We start from the raw sequence: 26089 nt of genomic DNA on the forward strand, positions 1-26089 counted from the left end.
ACCCCAGTCTTCCTGTATATGTTAATAATCAAGGCAGCTGATTCAAGAAACTCATCTTAGAATTTTTTACTTGTAGGGAAAATAGTGGAGCCTCTAAGTATTTAATTAAACTAAAAAAAAAAAAAAAAAAAAGCTGAAATTTTGTTTTTAATAATACTCACGTCTATACCAGAGATCAGGTTTTATATCTGGAAAAGCCATACAGACACACACAGAGTAGCTATTGGGGCCACTGGAATTTTGCTGGGCAGCTGAGTTGGAGATTGGTACAATGAATTGGGGCTGGGAACATCAGGACCTTCCCAGTGGTTCCAGTCTGGACTGCTTGGGGGGGGCTCCAATGCTAAGCCTCCCCTGTTCTTGGTTAGTGGCTTTAGTCTGGAATATTTTGAAATGGTTTGTGAATCTAATTTTCTGCAGTACTTGGGAGCCTTTGTGCACCTACTTTGGAGCTTAGGTTTCTTAAGACTGCAGAACAAGTGAGACTTCATTTATTTAATATAATCATTTCTAATTTGCATTCCCAGAAGCATGTGTGGTATTTCAAAAGCAGAATGTAGCTTTGAAATGAAATATTATCTAATTATTGCATTTTTCATTGATGACTATTTTCTTTGTCCTTCATATTTCTTACATGGCTCATATTGCAGATCTTGCCACGTTTTCACTGATTCCATGTCCTATATAAGACACGTTTCCACCTCATTTAGAATATTAACCTGGTCGGTTGTAGTTCCAAGAAGGCAGATCTCTTGTTCTGGTGTCGGTCGGAAGCCCCAGGCTCTAGATGCATGGAAAGCAGTTTTGTGAAAGTAACTGCTTCCTTCCCTCAAGCCTTTGCAATGTTCTTACTAATTTTCATGAAACAAGGAAGAGGTTTACTCTCTACGGTCTTATCTGATGTCGTGTGTCATTCTACCAGAATTTACTGCTAACAAAAAAGAAAAATGAAGGCGGTAAATACAGTCGCGCATTAGAGTCCCATGCAGAGACACTAGCGTGCGCGGTTCCTAGAAAAACAGTGTCTGCCATCTATAAAGTTTATCCATTTGGTTTTTTCTCTGTTGTAGGTTCCTCCTTGGTCCCCCCTCCTTCCGTGTGTGTGTCCCCCACTGTCTGACAGTACTGTCTAAATAACCAGCCTCTTCCTATTTCACATGTCTTGTAGATCGATGAAATGCAGTGGGGCAAAGGAGTGCGTGAAGTCCCGTCCTCGGTCTGCAGCCTGCCTTGCAAGCCGGGAGAGAGGAAGAAGATGGTGAAGGGGATGCCGTGCTGCTGGCACTGCGAGCTCTGCGACGGCTACCAGTACCAGGCGGACGAGGTGACTTGTCTGCTCTGCTCATACAACGAGCGGCCCAACGAGAACCGAACAGGATGCCGTTCGATACCCATCGTCAAGCTGGAGTGGCACTCGCCCTGGGCTGTGATACCCGTCTTCTTGGCTATGCTGGGAATTATTGCCACCATCTTTGTCATGGCAACGTTCATCAGATATAACGACACTCCCATCGTCCGGGCTTCTGGGAGGGAACTCAGCTACGTCCTGTTAACAGGGATATTTCTGTGCTACATAATCACGTTTCTGATGATCGCCAAACCAAACGTTGCAGTGTGCTCCTTCCGGCGTATCTTCTTGGGCTTGGGGATGTGCATCAGCTATGCAGCCCTGTTAACTAAAACAAACCGCATCTACCGCATATTTGAACAGGGCAAAAAGTCAGTGACAGCACCTAGGCTTATAAGCCCCACATCGCAACTGGCGATCACGTCGAGTTTGATATCTGTTCAGCTTCTAGGTGTCTTTATTTGGTTTGCAGTTGATCCACCCAACATCATCATAGATTATGATGAGCAGAAAACTATGAACCCTGATCAAGCCAGAGGAGTTCTCAAATGTGACATTACGGATCTACAAATCATTTGTTCCTTGGGTTATAGCATTCTTCTAATGGTTACGTGTACTGTGTACGCCATCAAGACTCGGGGTGTCCCAGAGAATTTTAATGAAGCTAAACCCATTGGATTCACTATGTACACTACCTGTATAGTATGGCTTGCCTTCATTCCAATATTTTTTGGCACTGCTCAGTCAGCCGAAAAGGTAGGTGAAAATGAACAAACGTGCATCTGATATGTCAGGATTCATTTCGGTTATAAGCTACATGCTGATGTTCAGCTTTACATAGATTTTAAAACGAGCTATCCAGTTAGCTCATTACTGAGACATGCGCGATATATAGCACTATTTTCCTTCTCCATTTAGCTGGTGGGCTATTCATTTGATAAACTGGCAAGTGATCAATAGCAATCATATTAGCCATTGGTTTTATTGTTGCATCCATTTCAGTTGTATCTTTTCAGTAGGATAAGTGGGAATTAGCTGTCGTATTGTCCAGAGAGAGGCATCTCTTAACTAAATCATTTTGAACAGAAGATGTAAGCAAAAAACCTGTCAAAAAATAGTCAAGTAGACTCCTGCTCTTCTGGATTTCAGCATTGAGGGCAGTGTGTAGACTGATGACCGCTGTGCTTCACAAATAGCAGCCTCAGGGCACATTTACACCGCAGAGTAAATAGTCTGTCCTGAGTTGCGGCTGCTGAGACTAGTCTGATGCTGCTCCCTGCACGGGTTATTTTTAAACTAGCCCAGGTAGACCTGCCCCATAGCTCATGGCAAGGGGATAGCCAGAGTCCTGGAGGGAATGCCAGGTTGCTTCTCTTCGTAAGTGGGGTCCACTTAAGCCCATGGAGTTCATTCGCCAAAAGCCAGTCCAATTGTTACACTTATGCGACTTAAGAAAAAGCATCCAAACATTAGGATCTAATCCACTAGTTGGATTGTTATGAAAACGAATTATTGCAAAGTGCTGTCAGAATCAATTAAAAGATTCCCATTGGCTTTGAGAGGCTTCAGATGCTGCAGAGGAGTCTGCGGTGTGCCCGTCACAGAGCTCGTGTGCACATCACCTCCAACCCCTGCTCACGGCTGCGCAGACCGGGCAGCTGAGGGAGGGGGCTGGGGAAATACACCCTGGCAATCAGAGCAGACGTGCACACGAAGAGATGCAGAACTTGGTCAGCTTTGGGCTTTGCTGCCCACAGAAATCGGGTGTAAAGTGTTCTTTGTCAATATAGCGAATCAGCTCTGCTGGGACCAGCAGCTGGCTGGGATCCCAACCCAGCGAGTTGCAGCTGACGCTGTGATGGTTTGGGTACAAACGTTAACAGCCTTCCTTTCGTCTCACACGAAGGAACAATGAGAAAGTCGCTCTCTTCTTCCCATTATATTTATTGGTGGCGATGGTGGCCTTGGAGAAAGAAGGCTATAACCAACAGCCAGAGGACAGTGTGATTTGTTTTCCAAAACACTGTCAGAAGGTCTATGGGCAAGAAAAAACCTTTTCAGATTTGCACTTAAAGTATTAAAAAGGGGGAATCTTAGTTGTTCTTGCATTCTGAGTAAACAGCATTCAACAGGTGAAAAATCCATCTACTATTACAGTAGAGATCCGAGTTTACTTCTCTCTGAGCCGTGTTTGGAGGCAGCTGTCGTTTCAGAGTGGTTCAGCAAATACCTGCTGCTCTAGTCTTCACGGAGAAATGGAAATATTAGACTGTCCTGAGCCATGGTCAGACTGTTTTACCCTCGCCAGCCCTGACCCCATCTACTTCCCCAGCCCCAGCCGTGTCTCCTTACCAGCGGCGTGCTCCAGCTGAACCTGGGCATCGCTGACCTCACTTCAAAGGTTCTTGTGTGGATTTAGTAGTGTACTGTCAGTGATCCCCACTTACTGAACCCAAACTTCCTCGTGCAGGAAAGAGCTTTGGCTTCTTGCTGCTTTCCCCCCCCCTCGATCTTCATTTAACGTTTGTTCTTTAACACAAGACTCCGGTGAGCTCACTGCTGTGGATAAAATCATTGCGTCTTTTCAACAAGTGAGCAAATTTCAGATCCCAGCTAACACATCTCATTTTGTGCCAGGGATATAATTTTCAAATTTGCAGTTGTTAAACTTGTGAGTTATTAAAGCAAAATCGCAGGAAGACAGCGGTGTCGTTCGGGCAGGTCCATGCTTTGGCTATGAGGCTCTTCCATAGGAAGTTGCCTGCACCAGAGCTTTGCTCTTTGCAATTCAAGAGGTTGGTTGTGCAGAGATTTCCAATTGTTTTGGCCTCAATTGGCCGGTGGAAGAGGGGATCGCCCGGGAGGAAGCAGAGGCTATGGAGGTTTTCACGTATCGCCCCCCCATGCAGTGGGCTTTGCAGGCAGACATTGCATCTCTGAAGGGAATTAATTTCAGCTGGAAAGGAGGTCTGCCAAGTCTTACAAATGCTTCAAACACCTCTGCTCTCCCTGTCGAGGGAGAGATAAGAAACAGCATAAGCAGCTTTAAACACAGTTGGGCCCGTTTGTGACTTTGGTCTGATGAAGGGAGTACAGTGCAGCTTTTGTGCTCCTGCCTGGGAACGCTTCAGGCCTGCAGGTGACCAAGATGAAATGCTTTAAATTGTCATCTGCAAAGATTTAACCAGATGATAGAAAGACCCAAAGAGTTTCAAAGGCTGCTGCCAGCACTGAAAATCATTTAGCAGCAAAAGCTTTAGGTTTCCATGTAGTCACAGAGCTGAATTACCCTGGAGTTCTTTGAAAGCGTAAGATGCTTGGAGAAATTCACGTAGGACAGCGAAAGAGATGCTGATGAACTCGATTTCACACAGCGCACAGGAGAGGGTACTGGGCAAAGCAAACAGCCTTCGCTTTGCTGTGCTCCAGCCGAGGGGAACGCCCCACGCCGCTGCACAGAGCCGGTGGCACCGGCCGCTCTGCTGGCTGCAGCCCCCGGGGCGGCCGCCGGGACGGGGCACGTCAGCATCTGCCGCTGCCACAGCCCAAACGCCGCCCTTGTTGAATTCCTTGGCCTGAAAGCTGCTGCGTTTCGTCCGACACACCGCCCGGTGTGATCGTACCCTGCAATGGGCACGCACGCAACGTGCCTGAGTGCACTTACATATAGTCCCTATAGATGGCCCGTCTGGGCGCTGGCAGACATCGGCTGGAGCGCGTTCGGCCAGGACGCTGTGCCAAATCTGAGTGCGAACCCTCGGGGCTTTCCCCCACTTCTGCTCTGTGCAGAGATCGAGCCGCAGGAGCTTTGCTGCTTTGCTTTCTTTTCTATCTCTCTTTTTTTGAGTGGGGGTGCAGGGGTTGTACTTTTTTTGTGATTGCTAGTGATTTCCTGTCAGATATTTTCTCTGGAAAATATTGTGTTTAAGCTTAGCCACACAGTTCTTTGCTGAAATGGAAATTGCACCTGCTGAAAATCTCATGCAACGCAATCTTTTAAACTGAGAAATGGTGTTATATATAATGTTCTGATTTTCACTGTATGGATTTATTTTATTTTATCAATAAATACAAGCATAATGTTGTTTGGTAGAGAGCATACTGAAAATACCTACCTTGTTCAGTGTAGAAAATAACAACAAAAGAACTAGAAGTATGCTGCAAGTAATTCATAAAAGGTAAAAAATTCAAGCAGTAGCATTTGCATCAGACTGGAGGGAGGTGGTGTGGTTTGAGGAAGGCTGATATCGGAGTTTGTGCTACAGGACGGAGAGAAAACATTCGGTGTACAGGAGGTGCCACGTGGAGAAGGCAAATTCCTGACCTGTCTACAGCTTGCCTTGACTCAGCCAGTTTCTTTGTCCGCTATCTAAAAATTCAGAAAACACACGGTCAGTTATAATTTATAGGCTTAGTTTGGTAATGAAGCGTGTGGTTTCGTAGTGGGATGGAACAGGGTTGTCCTTACCATGTTTCACCATTCTTTGAGCTGCTCCGGGTTTGATGCAATGGTCACGTAGCCGTTGCTCCGTGCCTGCGACTTGCTGCTGGTGTCTAGGGCTTGGGGGTTGTGGTTTGGGGTGGGGGGTTTTGTGTTTTCCTATAGCTATTAATATATATTCTAAAATGCTGATGTAACCTTTGTTTGAGGAGCAGCACACAGTACTGGGGACTGGAATTGTGCCACGTCTTTGCTCAGAAAGACCCTAGAAAGCCACTAAATACAGAGAAGGGTCCCTACAGAGAAGAGGGGGTCACTTACCGTTCAACTCTGAGCAGCTCCTAATGATCAAAACCATCATCAGCTGAAGGGGCAGTGGGTTTGGGGGCTGAGGACAGGGGACAGTGTCCATCCCCATCTGCTGCCCTGCTCCTGCCTTGGTGTTGCTCAGCTTAACCCACACGCTTGGAGACGGACTGTAGGGACGAAACGCTGCTTTTACACTCCTGGTGTAATTGTTTTTGACAACAAAACTATTTTATATTCTCCACGGATGTGCGGGTATCTTATCAGAAACAAAGTGGCCTCAAAGAGCTGTTAAACCAATTATAGGAGTCATAGCTCCACGGCAGAGTCAATACAAAGTGGCACTTGAGAAGAGCACTGATTGCTCTGTAAGGTCAGGCGAAGCACGGCTGAATCAATAAGCCAAATTGAGTCAAAATTTTAGAGTACGAAAGCGAAAGGATGTGGAGGGATGCAGGTGATGTGGGAACGCATCCTGCGGGAAGCTGCGCCTCACGCCCTGCCCCGCACAGCCCTGCACCGGAGAGTCATTAGTCCCTGCAGCCTCTTGGTTAATCAGTTTTTACTTATCTCTTGCCGATTTTCCGGAGGCAGGGCCCTGCAGCAGGGGATTGCCGGGCTGACCAGGGCCGTGTCCCCCTGCCCCGTCCCCACCGTGCTCCTCCTCACGTGGAGCCTTGGGACCGCGGGCTCGGCCGCTGCCGCGGGATGCTGCGGGTCGCGGCTCGGGGATGCCGAGGTGGTTCCTTCCACGGGAAGGCTGTTCCCTGGCAGCACCTTCCTGCCGGAGCCATGTTTCAGGAGATACCTGGTTTCACAAAGTCACTTTTTTTTTTTTCTCTTTTTTTCTTTTTATGGATATTGTCATAAGCAGCGTGGCAGAGCATGTGATATGCTCTAACTCATCTTGGAAACATCAATTCATAGGTGGCAGTAATGGGTTGGGGTTTTATTCTTAGTCTCTCTCGTAATGTGAATATTTTTAAAACTTAGACCGTTGCGGATTTCTGGAGGCAATACTTTCATGGTAAAAGCAAAGTGAAGGGGAAAAGCATCTGTAGTTAGATCAACGCGACATGTAAATCTCTGTAAAGTTCTAAAAATACTGGTTTTCTTTTTCTGTATATAAAAGTCAATTTATTGTTAGGAAAAACAATACTTTTCAACACTTCTTATTACCACCTTTTTAACCTTTTTAGTGTAACGTAGTTGTATTTATGATTAAGTGACTATTAAAAGATGGCTGAGACAGGCAGGTAGAAGTACACCTCCCAGACCTGCTCGTGCCATCCTCAGCCAGGTCCGTCAGCAGCGACGCGGACAGAAACTCGCCTCCACCGTCCTGCGACGGAGCCGAGGCGAAGCGGCTCTGTCCGTAAGGCTGTCTGTCCGGCCGTAAGGCTGTCTGTCCGTAAGGCTGTCTGTCCGTAAGGCTGTCTGTCCGGCCATAAGGCTGCCTGTCCCTGACCCTGGGGTCCCCGGCCACCGGCGCTTGGTGGCAAGTGGCAGAGCCTCTTCGCAGTCCGTCGGCAAAGCCTAAAGAAGCAGCAGCCTTCCCAGAGGTGTTTCATCCCCCTCCTTCTCCTTGTCTGCGGGAGAATCTCCTAAGAAGGTAGCTGAGATAAAAAGCACATCCCAAATTTACAGTAAGCTTTTGGAAATAATCTCTTCTTTTAAAAAAGTTGCACAGGAAGGATGCGATAGGAGACGATGGAAATGTTGAATTTGGGTGTATTGATGGTGGTGCACGGAGATTAATAGGGCAGGAGGAATTGCCTGTGGGTTTGTGTTAAATAGCCTTGGTTCGGGGGGGGGGGGTTCTTGCCGCCATGTTCTTCCTTTCTTCTAACAATGTTTAGCTCTAATTATGAAGCACTATGAGATCACAAGCTATTTTCTTCTCCTACGGTTATTTAGTATTGCCATATATATTTATGTACTGTTGCTTAAATTAAATTTCCTGAATCTCTAGAATGTAATACTGAAAAATTAGATCCCTTTAACGGCAAACCTGAACATCAATCTGCTTTACGCAGCAGGCATGCCAGAATCCACCTGGGCGCTTGGCTTGCCCAAAAACCAAACGCTGCTTTGCATTGCTGTACAAGCGCGGTTGGCACTTTACGCAGACTGACGGCATCCCTTATTAGTGCGTACAGACGTACGGCTTCCTGTGAGCGTGCTCCTCAGATTTGAAGGAGGAATGCCATTTGGAAGCTTGCCAGAGCTATAACTGTTAGATTAGAAGAAATCATTGTCTCCGCAGGTTTGAAGTCCATATCTGTACTCTTTAACTACGTACAGATGTAGTTATGTATGTTGAATATTCCCCTAAGATCTTATTTTCTCAAATTATGTCATTGAACTAATATAGAGGGATATGTTATCATTATATTTTTACGTTTCACAAAGATTTTATTGCCTTGTAGCTGTGATTACTTTTATTTAGTAATTGCTAAGATTAAAATAATACATTTCTGGATATGTCTACAAGCTAGTAATAACTGTCAACACACTCCTGAATATATTCTCCAAATGGGATTTTTTTCTTGGAAGTATTTTCAGGACTCTTTTCAAGTTAAAAAAGTTATAATCCTGACTCTGAGTGAGTGATGATGGTTTCTCAGCCAGTGTGGTCTTCCTGCTTGGGAGCTTTATTCATCCTGGAATGAGAAGTGGGGAAGAGTTGACCAGGCAGTCGTTTTCCATCAGCTTCTTTCTGCATCCAGGTTGCATGAACCTTTGGTTGTGGGTTTTCTTAACTGCGGTACAACCACTATGAAATCTGAAGTCCTTAATCCCGTCTACTCTTCCACCTTCCTTCCTGTTTCCCTATTATTTTTTTAATGCACATTTTATTCAAATCAATAAGCAGAACAAGTCAGGTATATTTGGCAGCAATATTTTTACTTATTGTGTTGAATATTGCATAAATACTATAATTTGAAGGCACATGTAAAGTGCATTCTTATTCAGATTAAATAATGTCACATTAACATGGTAGCACTTCAGTATATGTTCTATTTTTTGGTGAAACTGAGTTACCCTTCAATTCTCTGTAACACAAATACTGATTAACCAGGTAGGACACACATTTATTTTCTCCCCTGGGAAGGCTTGAGATGACAGTTGCTATAGCAACTGTACATATGTGGATTTTGGCGTTATGAGGATTTGTAACATAATGCAACATTTGTTGGAGTTTTATGCTCTTGGATGGTTGAGAAAATCAGGCTTTGAGGCTCACAGGGAATGTGACTTTGAATCATTATTTGAGGCTCGTACAAGGACAGTCGTGAATCGCAGCTTTTGTTTAAAGGAGCGTTCTAGTAATAGTACCCACATAAAACTCATTAACCACAAATATGAATTTCTCTCATCGGTATGCTTTCAGTTCACCCGTCGCTTTGTTATCTTAGGGATCTGCATGTTCAGATGCTGAGGTTCTTAATTTTATCCAGCCTCATATTTGTGTCTCAGCGAAGACCATGGGATGTAACGGTCTGACGTTAGTGTTCTCTGGAGACAAGCCTGAACCAAAAAGCAGCTTCACTTAATTTCAGTTAATGCCCTCCAGGCTGGAGCTGGAAGGTCTGGAGATCCTGCAAGAAAGGACTATAAAGGAAGGTCCACTGTTGTGGAGTGTTGGGCGAGTGACAGTGAGTGCATAGTGTTTCGTTTTAATTGAGAGAAAGTTAAATGTTCTTTGGAATTTAGAAATTCAATAATCCGTGGAATTTTTGTTGTTGTTGTTGTGATAACCTTTATTACAAAAATGATCCTGGTGGCCTGTATTTTTATCAGGACATATAAGAGCACTACTGCAAAAGTATATTAAAAACCTTGTTAATACCTTTAAGTTAATTTCTGTAGAACTAATCAAAAATCTTAAACATGTAAATTCTCAGTAAAGTTCTCAGTAAGATTTATTTTATTACCTTCTGCATTCATTTTGTCTTCCAAGTGGAAAGGGATGCTGTTACTAGTGAAAAAATAGCACAAAAGGCTTGTAGCATGTCACTGCTACTAACGACATAACCCTAAGAGAAATTAAAAATCAGTATTTTCATAGGTGTCGTTGAAGCAGTAAGTGCTACAGGCATTTTGAGTTCTGGAGTGCTCGATCTTTCGCCACACGCTTGTTTCTGTCACCGGAGCTTTGGTGGGAGGTTTCTTCCCTGCACAGCCAGCCACTCGCAGACCCTCCGCGTACTGAACGGAGCTGGCGTTTGGGCTGTAGAGCTGCTTTGAGAGCCCCTGCGGGAGAGCCCAGCTCAGGAGAAAGCTGGTGTTACTGGCCGGGTTGCTTCACGGCGTTCACTGATCGCTTCAGGGGGCAGACAGCCTCATCAGGAATCCCTGCCCCATCTCCCTCTGCTTAGTAGGCTGCTGTAAAAAAAAAAAAAAAAAAAAATTAAAAAAAAGCAAAAAAATAGAGAAGTGAAGCAAAATTCTGGTGGCCTAAACTTGGGTCCCTGGGATTTCTGGATATCCCATACCCTGCCACTTCGGGATAGCAGGGAGAAGCGTGGGCATTTGTCACTTCGGTTTGACCTGACGGGAAACGCCTTGGGGCTCACCAAGAGAAAGCCAGACTAAAGCTTAGACAGAAAAAGTTGTTGGACTGGTTGATGCCAAACAGGATGGGGGATGGATCCTGCCGGTGCCCTGCTCCCGCTCCGCGGTCGAGGCTGGGGGATGACTGAGTGCTCGTGGCTCGGGCTGCCGTGCCGTGCCGTGATGTTGTACCTGCTCCCGTGGAGGACGAGCCGGCTCTCAGTAGCAGGAGATGGGTCGGGTGAAAACTGTTCGGCTCCGGGATTCGTGAGCCGATGCGTGATGGAAGATGGATTTACTTCTGGTTGGGGGTTGTATTTTTAAGAAAACACGAAGCTGTTTTACTTCATGGCTATGCAAGATGTGCCTGAGGCAACATCTCTAGAAAAGACAGGTTTATAATTTCATTGCCTCCTCTCGAGCTGTAAATGTATCTTCCCGCTTGCCGGGGACGAGTTGTGCGTGGAAAGGAAAGACCGTGGGTCTGTCCTCCTGCACAGCTGCGCGTGCCCCGACGTGTCAGCCCGCGTCCAGCGCCGCAGGAGATGGTGCTGGTCCCTGCGCTAATTCCTCGGCTGTGCAAACTCCTGAGGGCTTTCCTGCAAAGCAGGCGGCAGCTTTGCGTTGCACCGAGTGCAATCCTTCTGCTGGGAGGAGCAGCTGGGTAAGAAACGGAACTTCCCTCTGGGACGTCCAACTGCGATCTCATTTACACGGATGGAGCTGCTTTTCTATACTCCGGATTTGACGCTCCGTATTCCAAAAGCACTTTGAGTCATTTTGGTAAAGTATTAAATATTTCCTGAAGTTTTGCTGCTCTCTGAGGTGAGACTAAAATGGTATATTAATAGGTGTTGCCATGAAATTTCTTGTAATTGCATTTCTATGCTGGGTAGAAAACAATGGGTGGTGGGAAAATATCTCTGTATATTTAAATGTGGTTTAAAAGCTTTAATTTCCACTTATTTATGGAACTATACAATGATTCGGGATTTTTATCCACCACTAATTTGTATAATGTTCAGCCAGGCAAAGATTGGAGTGTTTCAGAAATGAATACAATAATAACAGTAATAACAGTTCCTCACATGCGGAAGAAACCTAAAGCGTTTTACAGATGGATTTAAAAACTACAAGTTAGGAGCATTGTAGCAGCTGGTGTGTAGCAATTTTAGCAGCACTCAGAAATATAGTTTAAGGCGGGCAGGTGTGTGTAATTCCCTGTATGTTCTCAGGCTGCGTTCTTCACTGGGGCATGCTGAGCGCCCGCCAGGATTGCATTAACCACATTAATAATGGCATCAGCAATCAAGGGGGAGACCGGGCAATTCAAGCTGGGCAGAAAATAATCGCCAGGATTTGGCCGGGATGTGGGAGTTGCCACCTGTGCTCTTTGAAGAGGCTTCTTTGATGACTGGAAGAATGAAGAACTTGGTGATAAGCATGTTGCTGCGTTGTATTCCCAAGTCAAGCCTCTCCCAGAAGAGGGATTTCTGCCTGCGTTCCATCCTCTCTGGGGCATCTCCCACCCAAGCATCTGACAAGGTTCAGCACGTGCTGAGTTCAGCCAGGCCAGTAAAAGGCTGTGGGACCGCTAAGATTGCAGGTCTGTGCTGTCTGTATTGCCAAGGCAGGTATTTAAAGCTAGGTAACAGGAAAAAGTGCATACTCTGGGTGAAATAAGAGATGATTAGAGTAATTAGATCCTCCTCAGAAGACCATAAATTAATGGTGATTATGATTCTTGAAACAACAGAAGCATAAGGTACATCTAACATCGATCTGTTTTATCACATTTGCTGCATTGTAATGCTCCTGTAATGTTAATATGTACTTTTGTAGTAAAATCTAATTGAAAACACTGAGCAGGCAGAGCCCAAGGCCACAATCATGTTCCACATAATTACCTAAGGAGGAGGCTGTACATTTCCAATGAAGGGATGCCACCAACCGTTAGCCAGGTATAAGCGGTGCAATCATTGTGTTCACGCTTATACAGCGATACCCTTACAGGAATGTATAGGTGAAAGCGAAAAGATAATTAACAATCAATTCATTTTGTGAAATTTTCAATTATTGAAGCAGGTATCTTCATAATGGAGCAATAATACTACATTTAAATTTGTATGTGGCTGTCTCATAACAGAGATGTATTCATTTAGGCAGAAATTACTTTAAGTTAGCAACCCCGCGGTAGTTCTGCAGTCTCCCAGGGACTCTTTGAAGCCTGCGAGCATGCTGCTTTGATGTCTGATGTAGAAAGTGAGGAATCTCTTCGCTATGATAATTCTAGCCTTTTCCATTCCCTCTGTGTTGAGGAGAGAGAAAAAAAAAAAAATCTGATTCCAAAGATGGAAAAATAAATGGCACCCAGAAAGGAGTGCGTAGTATAGAGGGGAAAATGCCCCCACCCAAATCTGGACAGGGTCACCAGATCTGGGACCAGGGACACGATGCGACAGGGCTGCCGAATTCCCTGCTGTGTTTGTGGTCTCCCTCTCTGGACCACTTAAGCCGACCAAAAATGTACTACTGAAAATACCCTCCCCTTGAAGAGAACCTGCAGGTCTCTGAGATCGTGTCACGGCAGGGGGATGCATCTTGAGGGGAGGAAGGGGATGTTCTAGGGCAAACCCATAAATCAGTAATTTTTCATTGGCATTTGAGGAGAACCGTTCTTCCACGCCGCCGGTGCAGCCAGAGCAGCCGGACTGCTGCACCCAGTCATCGCAGCGGGGAATCCAAACCAGCTCCTCCTCCTCCTCAGCCCTCTGTATTTCCATGTTGCCCAGTTAACCAAGAGCCGAAGGTAAGAACAATCTCAGATTGCCTGGGACAGCAGGCTTAGCAACGTTTCTCGTGCCTTTTCACATTGCCCGTGCAGAGCCCCAGCAGTGGCAGAGGCGTTTACTTGCCCGTAACTCTCCGGGCACACCGCCTCTGCGCAGCTTGGTTTGGTGCACAACCGTCGCTGGCCCGTGAATACACACGAGCACAGAACCGCTTTCAGAAAGATGCCGAGGCAAGCGAGGAAGAAGGGTACCTTTTTGCTCTGTCACTTCTGGTGCATACTTAACTGCCTCTGGCTAAAAAGCAACAGCATTTTTAAAGGGAGAAGCATGTGGGTGTTTAATGCATAGTGTTGACATGTACTTTTTTGGTTCCTTATTTTTTTTTAGAAAATGTAGAACTGCCAGGAGGGTTTTACATATGAAAAGCAATCTCTGCACAGGCCCCTGTCAGTGTTACGTAACAGTTTTTATCTGCGGCATAAACTGACAACACCTCAACGTGAAATAATTGCGGTTCCATTGAGTCCAGAAGAGTAATTACTTTGTTGATGAAACTTTTCTCTTTGCTTCCGTTTTGATATCTCGGCGATGTCAAACTCACTTGAGCTGACAACATAATTTCTCCAGCAGAGCTGTTGCATCGACCATGCAACCGCTGTTTGGGCGTTGGTGGGGGGTTTCTCAAGCTCGCTGTATTTCTGTGCTAGCAGCAGTAACAACTCCACCTTGCAAACCCCCGTTTTGTGAACAGCGCTTCTGAAGTGTGCGAATAGTCGCACGTACCTCGAGGTACCTACAGATCCAAACAAGGGGTAACTGTAATTACAAACTAGCTCTTCAAAGTCAGTTTACAAGGAAGTAATCATAAAATTACCTCATTTGCTCAGAACAGAGGAGGGTAAGTTTATTTGAATGTCTTTGCAGATAGTTTCAATTTGCGATAATGTATTTTAGTGGTTATTATGAATTTCCTGTTGTATGTAAGGCTTGAGATAAGTACATTACAAAGATGATGTGGCTTCCCAGAAGTATTGATATATTCCTGCAACCCTGATTCTCTTCTGGCACGCATTTTTTGGAAGAGTCCAGTTTCAGGGATTCAGGTGGGATGATTTTGGACTGCATCGAAAGGTCACTCCCTGTGCTAAAGTCTATAGGATTTTTCCACAAGAGGTGGCCAGAGGATGGTGTGCTCTGCTAGGTCTGTGCGATGTATAGTGCAGTTTGATTTTTGCTGCAGAAAACCTCAGTTCCCATTACTGCTCCTTTGTTTGAACAAGAGTTAATCATCTTTTCAGAAAAATCCTGTCGATGGTGGCTAACATTGTCAGCCAAACACTAGGAACTGAAGCAGCATTTTGTGAGAGCAGATCATAACCAGTTTCTGAACCCCACGGGTATTGTAGAAACATAATAATGTTATTTTGAGTAAGAAATAATGGCTGCTGATTCTAAGCTCATCCAGGAACAAAGACAGAACCACGAAGGGCTTATTCAATACAATGTGAGTTATGCAGATGTTTCTCAATTTTCTTGCTGAACTCGTATGCCGGAGTCAGGGTTTCATTTGATCAAACCATTTCAGCAGAAAGAATGGGTCCTTAAGCACTTTTGTCATTGCGTGTGAATGGCTTATGAAAGCAGCCTGCGGAAGGGCACGAAATCAAGTGCCCGTGTCAGTCCCGCACCAAGACGCAGCCTGTGTTGCCCACACTTGGGTCACACATTTGGAGCCAAATTTGTGTTCCGTTCATTTTAGAGTAAACAGAAACAAACTGGAAGCAGAAAACAAACCGGCCAGGAGAGAGGCAGTCAGTTGTAGTTTTGCCGTTGACTCAGTCGGAGTGGGCTTGCAGGACGGGCGTCACAGAGCGGCGACTTCCCACGCGTCGTACGAGTGTATTACCCTGCAGAGAGAACGCACAACTTGGGAGCTAACAATTCAGCGGATGTTTTACCCGAGAGAGTAAGGCCGAAATGACTCTTCTACAAAACCAGTAAAAAATCCAAAGGTGCAGGGACTGGTAAGGAAATCTCCCCCATCGCAAAGCAAAACCTCTGTTGATCATGGAGATGGTTGCAGTTTGCTCTGAATAAGATCCTCTAACACAAAAATGTCAGGTCCTCTGTGCATACCAGTGAGCTAAATATAGCTGGATTTGCAGAGGAAGAAAACAGCTATTTTGAAAGTGCATTTTCAGTCTAGCAAGGCCAATTTAATGCAAAGCAAAAAAACAGGTTTCACTATACATAAGAGATGAACGCAAAAATATTGACCTGAAGGATTTATTTGTTGTTTTAAATGGTTTAAGCAGGCATGTAATAATAATAAAAGTAGAAACCATCATACTCAGTCAAGGAAATTGCCTTGTATTTTGTCTTTGAGGCATAAGCTTAGCAGAAGGTTAAAAAGAAACAACAATGAATTCTTGTAGACTGAAGCAAAAATTCTGTGTCCCAAGTGTACCCCGTCAAAAGTGATTTGGGGCATGTTTATACTTCTGCATTTTGAAATAATGGCTTTTTAAAATCTGCGTTCGTATTCATCAAAAACAATTCAGCAAAACAAGCCGGCGAGGCTCTTTCCTTGCCATGGAGCAGAGCTGGGGGGGCTCCTGCAGACCCGGTTGTGCCGTGCCAGTGCAGAATACGTCTGTCGCTCCGTGGGGTGTTGGGTGCCGGGGAAGGACCGCAGCCACCCGCAGGACACGTCCCGTGGTCCCCGGTCAGCTCGCCCCACAGTGCCTGAGCTGCCCCAACACCGTTTAACCTGGATGTGGAGGGACCGAGGAGTCCCCGTCCACCAGCGAGCACAGACGGAGCCCCCTCCGTGCCTGGTACAGAGGTGTCACCGGCTCCTGCTCTGCCCTCGCGTCCCAGGCAGCTTTAGAAATCCATCATGTTGTTTATACGGCAGAAAGCAGCTGAGAACTATTGTCAGAGGATCAATACCTTATGACAAATGAAAAGCCTCTCAAAGAGAAAGAGGTTAGTCTGCGACGGCCAAAACAAAGATGCCTACAAGCATATACAAGAGGAGCTGCTCTGATGCATGGGCGAGGAGACAAATTGGAAGAGAAAAGGGAGCCTAGGGGAAGAGATCAGAGAGAGATTATATTTGCACTGTTTTTCCCTCCTGTTAAAGAAGGGGTCTCGCTGGGGAAGTGCTCTGCTCAACATGTCTGAGCAAAGCTTTGGGAGGTTTAACAAGGCAGGAGCCGTCCCGAAGCCTGCACCCATAGCACCGCTGCGGAGGGCTGGTGGGTGCAGGAGCCAGCTCTGCCCCTGCCCACGGCTGCGGCACAGCCACCCACAGCAGTCACCACCAGGTGGGTGTGATGGTCTGTCCGGGAAGGGGACGGGGAAAACAAGGAGGATCTTTTCCTTCTGCAATTTGGTGGTTTGACATCGTTTCCGTCTTAAATTTGTCGTTGCTATTGCTCGTGTGCCCGTCTCTGTATTCTCTCGCAGCAGAGACTGAAGATCCATGTTTTCTTTCCCCAGCTGAGTAGTGGGGGTGGGAAAGGGGTAGGCAGCAGCTGGAAACGTCCCCACGGAGCTGTAGTGGTACAAAGCGTATTTTACTAGAGGAGGTCTCCAGTCTGGCAGACACCTCCCAGCCAGAGCGGTGGCCATCTGCCGTGGGCAGCACAGCCCCCGCGGGCCCGGCAGCACTCCGGGCTTCATGGCGGGGTTTTCGGGCCTAGCACTTCTCAGTTAATGCTGTCAGGGCTTCACCAGGAGACTATTCGATCTGCGGTGGCGTTTGGCCTTTCCATGGCTGCACTGTCTGTGGTGGCAAAACCCGGAGTGGGGGAATGAGGTGAGAGCCCTGGTTACAAACCCCAGGTTACTCTCTCGGCAATAACCGCTTTTCTTACGCTGCTAATTGCCCACTAAAACCTGAGGTTTAACCCTGCCCATGCCCTGAGCCATATGGTTTCACCCGTTAAGTACCATTCATGTGGTGTTTGTAACAACTACAGAATTATGTGTGTGTGGTAAATTGAATCTCTCACAAGATCTTCATCGCGCTCATGGTTAGGGGAGAGACTTTTATTTAAAAGAATGCAGAGGGAGTAGGAGGACAAAATATGTGGTGAACAATATGCTATCATCTTCCTCTTGTTCCCTGTGATTTACATTTTCAACATCAGAGCAACCTGTAATGTTTAATCGAGATGATTAAATATTATTTGAAGACAAGATAGCTCTTTTTAGTAGTGGAACAGATCCTGCTAACAAACTTCACTAGCAACAGTAATTCTCCAGTAAGTTGAAGAGTAAAAAGCACTTAAAAGCTTAGCACTAGATTGTGTTAGGTGATGCTAACAGAAAGGAATGAAAATCAATTAATTTAGCCAAGGTGCTTAAAACATGATTACAGCTGGAGAGAAAGTCTTGTGAAAACTGATATTAGGTAGTAGTTAAGATTTATTCTGGTAACTTAATTGGAGGGCCAGGGGAGTTTAAGCAGAAAGATCAAGTGATTTGATTCTCCAGAACTTCAGAATCAATGTAGTTTTAGCGTATTTTATTGACTGGAAGATGAAATCTGTTAATGACTGAAGATAAGAAAGAAAGGTCGGGGCCTCTAAATGTCCCAGCTGATAATTGCTCCCTGCGCTGAGCGCTGCCGGCCGGCGTGCTGAGCCCCGCGCTCCAGCCCAGCACCAGCACCAGATTTAGCCTAACTTGGACCTGAGCAAGGACTTGCCTGGGAAAAAATCAACACGTCTTCTGGGCGAGTGCCCAGGCAGCAGCTACGGAGCACGGCGGGGTGGTTCAGTGCCCGGTGCTGTGTCACTGTTGCCTAAAACAACCTTTATGAAAGTAAACTTCCCCGCGGGAGCAGGACTGGCTTGATCTGATTGCAATCATACACACAGAAAAATTCCTCCTTTGGATGCTTTTTCTCCCCTGAGGCCCAGGGCTTCCATTCACTGACGGAAGGGATCGTTTTTCACAGCGTCAGCTTTGGATTTACAAGCTTCTGTGGGGCTTCCTCATCCAGAGATAAGGGAATGACTAGGTACTCAATATTAATTTCTTGCTACATAATAACATATAGAAGACAGTAAATAAATCTCAGTTAAATATAAAAGCAGGTGCACTGTGCAACTATGAAGGCAGCAATAAACAGTGTTTGGTTTTCTTATCCTGTCAAAAACTTACTTAATAAGGTATAGATGCAGAATTGGGTCTGTGGGCCATTAACCTTGTCAGGTCATGGGTTAGTTAAACATGTGAGCTGATTTGCCTTAAAACTCAGGTTTTCCCCATCCTGTAATATTCCAGATTGCTTTCTGTATGAGTACGCCAAATGAAACTGCTGATAAGGAGCTCTAAATAATTCATGGTGATTTGTAATGTTATCTGTGAGGCACGGCGTGTAGGAGTTAGTTTCAGAGTTAACTTGGTGCTGGTAAGGAGGAATTGTGAGCTGTCATAGGGTGAAACAGGATGTGGTATCGCCTTGTTAGACCACGCTGGAAAATGGTTTGGGTATTGCTGTAAACTGTCATTGCAACATCAAACTTGAGACGGGGATTCAGTTTATTCTTACAATAAAATAAATGCAATGTTTGATAATTAAGAGAGGCAGCTCTTTCCTGGTGCTCTGGATTAGCGTAGGTACGCGTGGATGCCCCCTAACAGTACAGGAGATCATGGAATGACTGGAATTTGGCAGGTCCTAAAATGATAGACTTTTTGTAATTAAATCTCATTTAAATGAGCACCTAAATCATCTTGTATTCCGGGATTACCCAGTCCCAGTTTAGCATAACAATAAACGCCCATCTGCGTGTGACAGAAACCCAAGGATTGCGTAAGCCACAAAGCGAGCGAGCTGAGTTTATGAATTATGATAGATTGAGCAGTTGCCATGGCAACAGTTTGTTCTAATTGTGATACATTAGTAGCAACAAGAATTGGATGGCTCAAGTCATTTAGTTAATTAAATGCAAACTTGGACAGCTCTGAAGGAATAATAGAGAAAATTAACACCTACTAGTGCACACCTGTAAAACGTGAACAATTTGCCTGAAAAAAATCACAAAGCGTTTCTGTATTCTTGACGCGTCTTTCCTGGCCGCACGTGTTTTCCCGTGGGATGCGGTATGATTTATTGCGAAGTGCTTGCCGCGGCGGGGTGCGAGGGGCCGGGGAAGGCGGCCGTCTCGGTCGGGGCAGCGTTGGACGTTGGCTGGGCAGCACGACTCGGAGCGACGGGCGAGGGAATGGGTTGGGAGTGGAAGGGGCTGGCCCAAACCTTTCTGTATTTGCACGAGTAGGTTTGAGCATCAGATAAAGCCCAGGCTCGTTACACAGCAGGATGGGTCTTGTGTCCTGGGGAACAGCAGAAACTTTTCTCCTTGTGAACAGTGGAAACAGAAAATACGGGAAGAAGCCCGTTAGTTTTGGGCTGCTTCACGAGTCTTGCAAAGACAGCAGCCCAGGCACGGCTTTTCTGGAGCAGTCTCGTCCAGCAGTGTTTTTCTTTGCCTGCCAATGCTTTGGAGAAATTAGGCTCCATCAAAATAGTGATGTATCCTCAGGTAACTCACAGAAAAGGAAAAATTTTAACTTTTTTTCTTTAGTATAAGGAATTCTTTTTCTTTATTTTGCTAGGGTTTCAATTGCTAATGATGGCTGCTCAGGAATGAAGGTTTTGCTGCCATGGTTTATCCTTGTGTCAGTCCAACCATTCTTTTATGCAGCTCTAACTCACACTCTGTTCACTTTTACGCTTTAGAACATAAAATAATTTTCATGCTAATAAATAAATCAGAACCCAGTAAAATTAACTGATTGGCTAGAATTACAGACTGGTCTTTCTACTTGCATGCAACCTTCAGATCCCATTCAAACTGTGCAGTCACCTACACTCTCTATGCAGCACTGCGATAGCGTTGTTAAATAGAAAGGACACTTCCAGCCATAACAAGTTTGTTTCTAAGTAGCAAAAGCAATATGTAAATGCTCTGTTGAAAATAATAATTACATTATAATTTTAAAAGTCAGTGAAAAGCTGGCTTCTTTATATATGTATTTGTCAGTGCTTTTTAATAACTAGTGTTCTGCTCTAAAGAGAAGCAGGATTAGCCTTTTTTCTTCCCCGCTCCTCCACTGGACCAGCTTGCACTTTGAATTCCCCGGCAGGTCTCCAAAGAGAATTAGATCTTACTTTGTATGCAAATATATGGACTGTATTCTCAACGTAGGCCTGGGTCAAACTTCACTGACATTGAAAGATTCCCATGGACTTTTCCGGGGTTTATAGCAGGGCCACAGTGATGGAGGAAACGAGATGACCGTCGTTAGCACGGGAAGGGGCAGGGCTGTTGGCACAGTTCTGCTCTTTGATGTGTTAGATGAGCAAGGTGCTTTTTCTGGGATTGGTTTGAGGTTTTGCACAGCAGTTGCTCTCATGTAGAGGAATACTTGGTTGCCTCAACAACCTGCAGGAAAGCGTTAGATGGTGGGTGCTGCTCTGAGATAGAAGGTAACGGAGGGACAGAACGACTGTGAGCATGAAATAGATGCTCCCAGAAACGTATAGCCTGGCAGAGGAGTTAACAAACAAGAGGCCAGTAGAATTATGAGGAAATCGAATAAATTCTCCAGAAAATGTTCCCAGACCTGGTGATGCAGGTGAAATAACGACCCAGCGGACGTGTGGCACAGCAGCACGTGATTTAAATCCTGTTTGGGTGCAGCCTCATAGAGATTGTTTTGAGAAATCAGAAGAGAGTATCACCAACGTGTACGTTCAGAATTCTGTAATTATTAAAGATATTACACCCAGCTGTAGAGGAGAATAAGTCTTGCTCTTCCGGGAGGGCCAGAGGATCTTTGTTTGGAGGGGTGATGGCTTGGGGTGGGGTTTTTTGTAAGCCTGGTCTGTCGGTAGATCAAGGAGGTTCAGTTGCTGAAGAGAGTGGATGCGAAGGGAATCTATTAACTGCACTGTCTCAGAAAAAGAGCAATTTTGTTTCAGAGAATGCCTTCCAACTGGGAGAAAGTGACTGGATATAAATAAAACATTTACATGGCTGGATTGGGGGAGGCAAAATTGAAGGTGAAAGGACAGAAAAAAAATTTGAAGCTTGCTCTGTAAAATGAATCTTGTGCGTGGAGCCTTGCTTTTCATTAGGAGCATAGCACGGGCTGAAATACCGTCTTTTTTTTTTTTTTTTTCTTGTTAAGACTCCGAATTGACAGCTCAGGAAAACCTAGCTTCCTCAGAGCAAGTGTGGCGCAGCACTGTGCATGCACACTGTCCTTTCCAGCTCCCGCTGAACCCCCGGTCGAACCTGGAGGAACCCCCTCCTGGAGAGCTGCTCTGCAGCGCTGGCAGAGATTGGCCCCTCTTGTAAGGCTGGTTTGGGGCCTGACGCTTTCCTTTTGCTTTTTTTTTTGGAGGGTGGTTTGTTTTTTTTTTTCAGTATTAGTGTACTAGGTTACTGTGTACGATTATAAAAATATAGAAATGCTTATATTTATTTTGGATTATAAATTTAATTTTGCAAGACCTGAATACATTAAATGAGAGGGCTGCTTGCCATCATAACGTGAGGCTGACTGATTTACTGTGCAATGAAAACAAAGAAAATTGCAAACCCCAAAATGGTTAACAGCACATAGTGGGGAGAAAACCGTTAGGGCATTTGCGCCTCTCTTATTTCCAGGCTATGAATAATTTTGGCAATATTTTTCAGTGCTGTCAAGGCAAAGCAGCAGTTCCTATCAGCTGCATTCGCAGACGTTTCATTGCCATGACAACCTCGTGCAGATACATGAGCTGCTGTCGATTGTCAAGCCTGTCGTCAGTTGTGACCTGCAGCTTGACAAAAGTGCCTACCTGCATAATACATACCGCGTTATCTCATTTGCCCACACAGATAAAAGTATACTAAGCGTAAAGAGCCAACCTGTGAACTAAAGGGGGTTTCAGAAGCTCCTGCTGTCTCTGGATTTCCATCCCACCTTTCCTTAGAGGACAGTTCTTCACGTGTCGAGATGCTTCGTACCTTGCCTTTCTCATGCAGCTTCCAAAAGGCTCCACGTAGCTCCGTGCAAAGGGTGCAAGAGAAACGTTTGGTCCTTCTGGCCTGTGTATCCCGCTCAGTTATCGCAACGAGGTCGGAACGTGTTTACCTTGGCAGGTCCGTTTTCATCGTCAGCACAGAAGGTCCCTGGGAAGGCGCACAGTGCGGTGTGCCTGGAGCTTTTGGTCCTGTGCTTCCGAGTGCCCAACGTGCGGCACCTCCGAAGAGCCGCGACTTCCCGCAAGCCCTCAGGCTGTGTCTGGATGTCGGGTGGCCTGTGGGGAGGTTAAGCGATATGCCCAAAAATACAGGATCGCCAATAACTTTTTTGATGCTGTAAGTTGTGTATTCAAATTGGCTGGAGAGAGGTGAGTGGAAGTTTGGCTGAATAAAAGCATACTTCAGCGCTGATGGAAAATTTACTCCCAATTGAGAACACCTGCCTCTAGATAAATAGAAAGGTCATTCAGTTACTCTTCCACAGGTATTTGTGCTTTCCACGTAGAGGAGGAAACGGTGCAAGATGATCTTTTACGGAGGCAAATCAAGGTAGCTAGCTCATCCGCCGTAGGGGAGAAATTCGGCATGTTGATGCCCTGGCTGCTCTCTGCCCTGAGGGTAGGTGGGAGAGACCCTCAGCGCCTCGCATCTCTGCTCCGACCACAGTCTGCGGCAGTTTGTCTGTCGTTCCTGAGGGCCGTGCTGTTACAGCAGTGCTCAGCCAGGCGCGTGGCGTTTACCTACAGGGGCTGCTGGGCTGATGTGGCGTCTGCGTAACCTTAGCGCAAGCCAGCGTTGTTAGGGCATAGACATTTTTGCATCACCGGAGAAAAGTAACATTTGAGAAGAAATGAAAATGAGATTTACTTGGTAATTATTATCCTGCAGTTTAAATTTTTAGAATTTGAGAAATTAGCATGTGTTATTAGCATGCTTCAGTGGTTATTCCAGGTAATTTCTCGTTTTGGTCATTTTGTGTTCCCCTGTGAAGCCAGGGGTACATGAAAGCTGTAGCTCATGGGCCATGCTGTAGGTACAAAACGATGCTCTGGGCTTCAGATCTGGGGCTGATGCAGGACGTCGCGTAGCCTCAGGCAACTGATGCTTTGCACATCTGGAGTTCTGTTTGTCGAAAGTCTTTGCCCTTAGTACCTCATTTGATACGCAAGCACCAATTTGTGGTACTATTTTCTTAAGAGGTTTTCTCTGCATGTTTAAATGTTTGAGCTACAGTGATGTAGCCAGATCTTCACCGGCAGCGTAGGACGGTCTCCACTGTGGCCACACGTGGACGTTTCTCTTCATTTTCTCCAAACTTTATTTTTGTCACTCCAGAGGGAAAGGCATCTCCAGTGTGGGAAAACAGATAAACCTAAACATTATCTCAGGTTTTCCTGTCATGAGTAATAAATGGCAGCACCTCTTTTGGTCTGACAGAGACCTCTTCTAAGAACATTTAATTTCTTAGACTGGTGATGAGAAGGGTTTACCTTAACACCTCAGCATGAGATTAAGCGTCTAAAGTTGCTTTATTAAAAAAGAAGAACTTTTTTTTCTTTTTCTTGAGCTATATTAGCACCGTGTGTCCTGATTGATGGCAAAGTAAAATTCTAGAAAACTAGGTGGCTTCTCTGGATGGAAGTTTTCTTTAAAATTCTTTTATTATGCATGACTATTTATGAGGGCCATAATATTTTTAGTTCCCCATCTATGTTTATGTATACAGACATCAGTTTGCAGTTTGTTTGTCTTTTTATAATCAATACCTTTCATTGCATATTCCCTCTTGCTTATTCCTCTATCTAACATAAATGGAATTGTCTTGAAATCATTTGACCTAAGTTTATTTTTTATTCTAGAATACGTTAATAATTTAAGAAAATTTGTAAGAACGCTTTGCCTCATGTTCACTCAGCAACTATTTGGTGAGGAAAATTTGTAACTGTGGTAAGGCTGTCTGGCCTTTACCGTTACGAGCACTATTTGTTCCCCAAGGTGTTTCTGGGAAGCTCAGGGCCTCGCAATGGCCATTTCTGCTGCGCTTCCCACCGACTGCCAGCGTTTCTCTAACGTAGGGCTTTTTAACACTCCCACAAATTTTCTCTTGGAAACTGAGGAGAGAAGATAGTGATTTTGGTAATTGCAGATATTACATTGCCTGAAAAGAGTCAGTTCATGATCACACCTTCTCAAATCCCAAAAGTCAGGGTGAGGATTTGAGCGTGCCCGGCTTTTGGCATCGGCCGGTGTTTCCTCTTCCCGGGAGCCCTGCGGAGACATCCTTGCTGCCAAGACGGTACCCAGCGCTCTGCGGTGCATCCGCATCAGGCTACAGACACCCAGCCGTGGCAGTCGGAGTATCGTCCCTTTATTTTGCTCAGAAACTCACACTGAGTATTGCGGGTTTGGTTTTTTTCCTCCTTTTACATTGAATTCAGTAGTTGAAGTGAGTAAAATTAAAGATTTCTAGGCTAGTGAAGTTTGGAATTTAAGAAGGATAGCAAAATCTATTTCATTTGAACTCTAATCTCTGGTCATGTATAAAATGAATAAAATGCAGCAAGTGTGGAGAAAGATGATTTATAACAGCAGTTGAAGTCTGGTACTGAATACCCTAAAATGCCAAGATTGTATGTCAGTCAATTTAGCAGTGCAGCGGTGAAGGTGAAGAATGAAATGATGGCTTTCTCCGATGATGTAATCTTTGGAAAAAATGACAGATGAAGAATTATTTGTAGCTCAAAAAAGCTAAGTGCTCAGCCAGTGAGAGAGGGAAAAGCCATTATTTTAATAATAGAAGTTAAGGATGTACATTACTTCTGTTGCACTTTGTGTTTGTCTCCGTTAGTGATGTGTAACTTATTTTATAGCTATTACAACAAACATGAATGTCAAGCAAGAGATATTAGACAGTTCTGAGGATTGATAATGGGATTTCTTGAGCTATGCTGTGCTCAAAATACAGGCAAACTCAGCTGTGACTGAAATTTCTTATCACCTGAAGACCCTTTAGTGGCCCACACGAAATGATTTGGTGGGTCTTAGGACACTTCTCTTGTGGACAGGCGTCCGTGCTGGATAACAGCACATCACAGCTGAGGTCCCTGGGGGAAAGCCTCATCCGCTTCAAATGCTTATGCCCATCAGCTTACAGACATGTAATTAGCGTAGAAGAAAAAAAATAAGGAGAGGTATGTTGGGCTGTTTCCCAGCTCTCCATCGTCGTTACCTGGGTTAACAGGTACAGGACTGGGAGGACTCATCCTCGCTGTAACCCGGACGTGGGTCGCAGGCTGCCCACCCGCCGCCCTCGCATCTGCAGCAGGGCCCACATTTCTCATCACCACACAATGTGCTGTATGTCCAGAAGCAAAAACCAAGAGAAGGTGAATCCAAAAAGAGACAGAACTTCATCTTATTTCAGTGGTGGAAATGCATGGACCTCACTTCAGGTGTTGCTATCCTTGCAAGAAGATTGTTTTGGTGCCAAATTTCTAGTTCCAAGAGATATCCTCGTAAAGTCCGAGCATGCGGTCAGTTCCAGGGAGTCACAAATTCAAACCGACTTTAATCTTTTGTTGACTTAAGCCAG

The 26089-nt window shown here is 45.3% G+C and overlaps 1 protein-coding gene across 5 annotated transcripts in view; it reads left to right on the forward strand.

Annotated features, from left to right (window-relative positions):
- GRM7 (glutamate metabotropic receptor 7) overlaps positions 1-26089 on the forward strand; it is a 303342-nt gene that overhangs the window by 232703 nt on the left and 44550 nt on the right. For 4 of the 5 annotated variants that reach the window (XM_075762512.1, XM_075762511.1, XM_075762509.1 and 1 more), the window contains one exon: positions 1169-2104. In XM_075762512.1, coding sequence (XP_075618627.1) covers positions 1169-2104 — 936 coding nt within the window. Of the gene's footprint in view, positions 1-1168; positions 2105-26089 lie in introns of those variants that run through there. The other variant, XR_012837077.1, reaches the window with a different exon arrangement.

Source organism: Balearica regulorum, chromosome 10, assembly GCF_011004875.1.
Source record: "Balearica regulorum gibbericeps isolate bBalReg1 chromosome 10, bBalReg1.pri, whole genome shotgun sequence".
Taxonomy (NCBI): Eukaryota; Metazoa; Chordata; class Aves; order Gruiformes; family Gruidae; genus Balearica; species Balearica regulorum.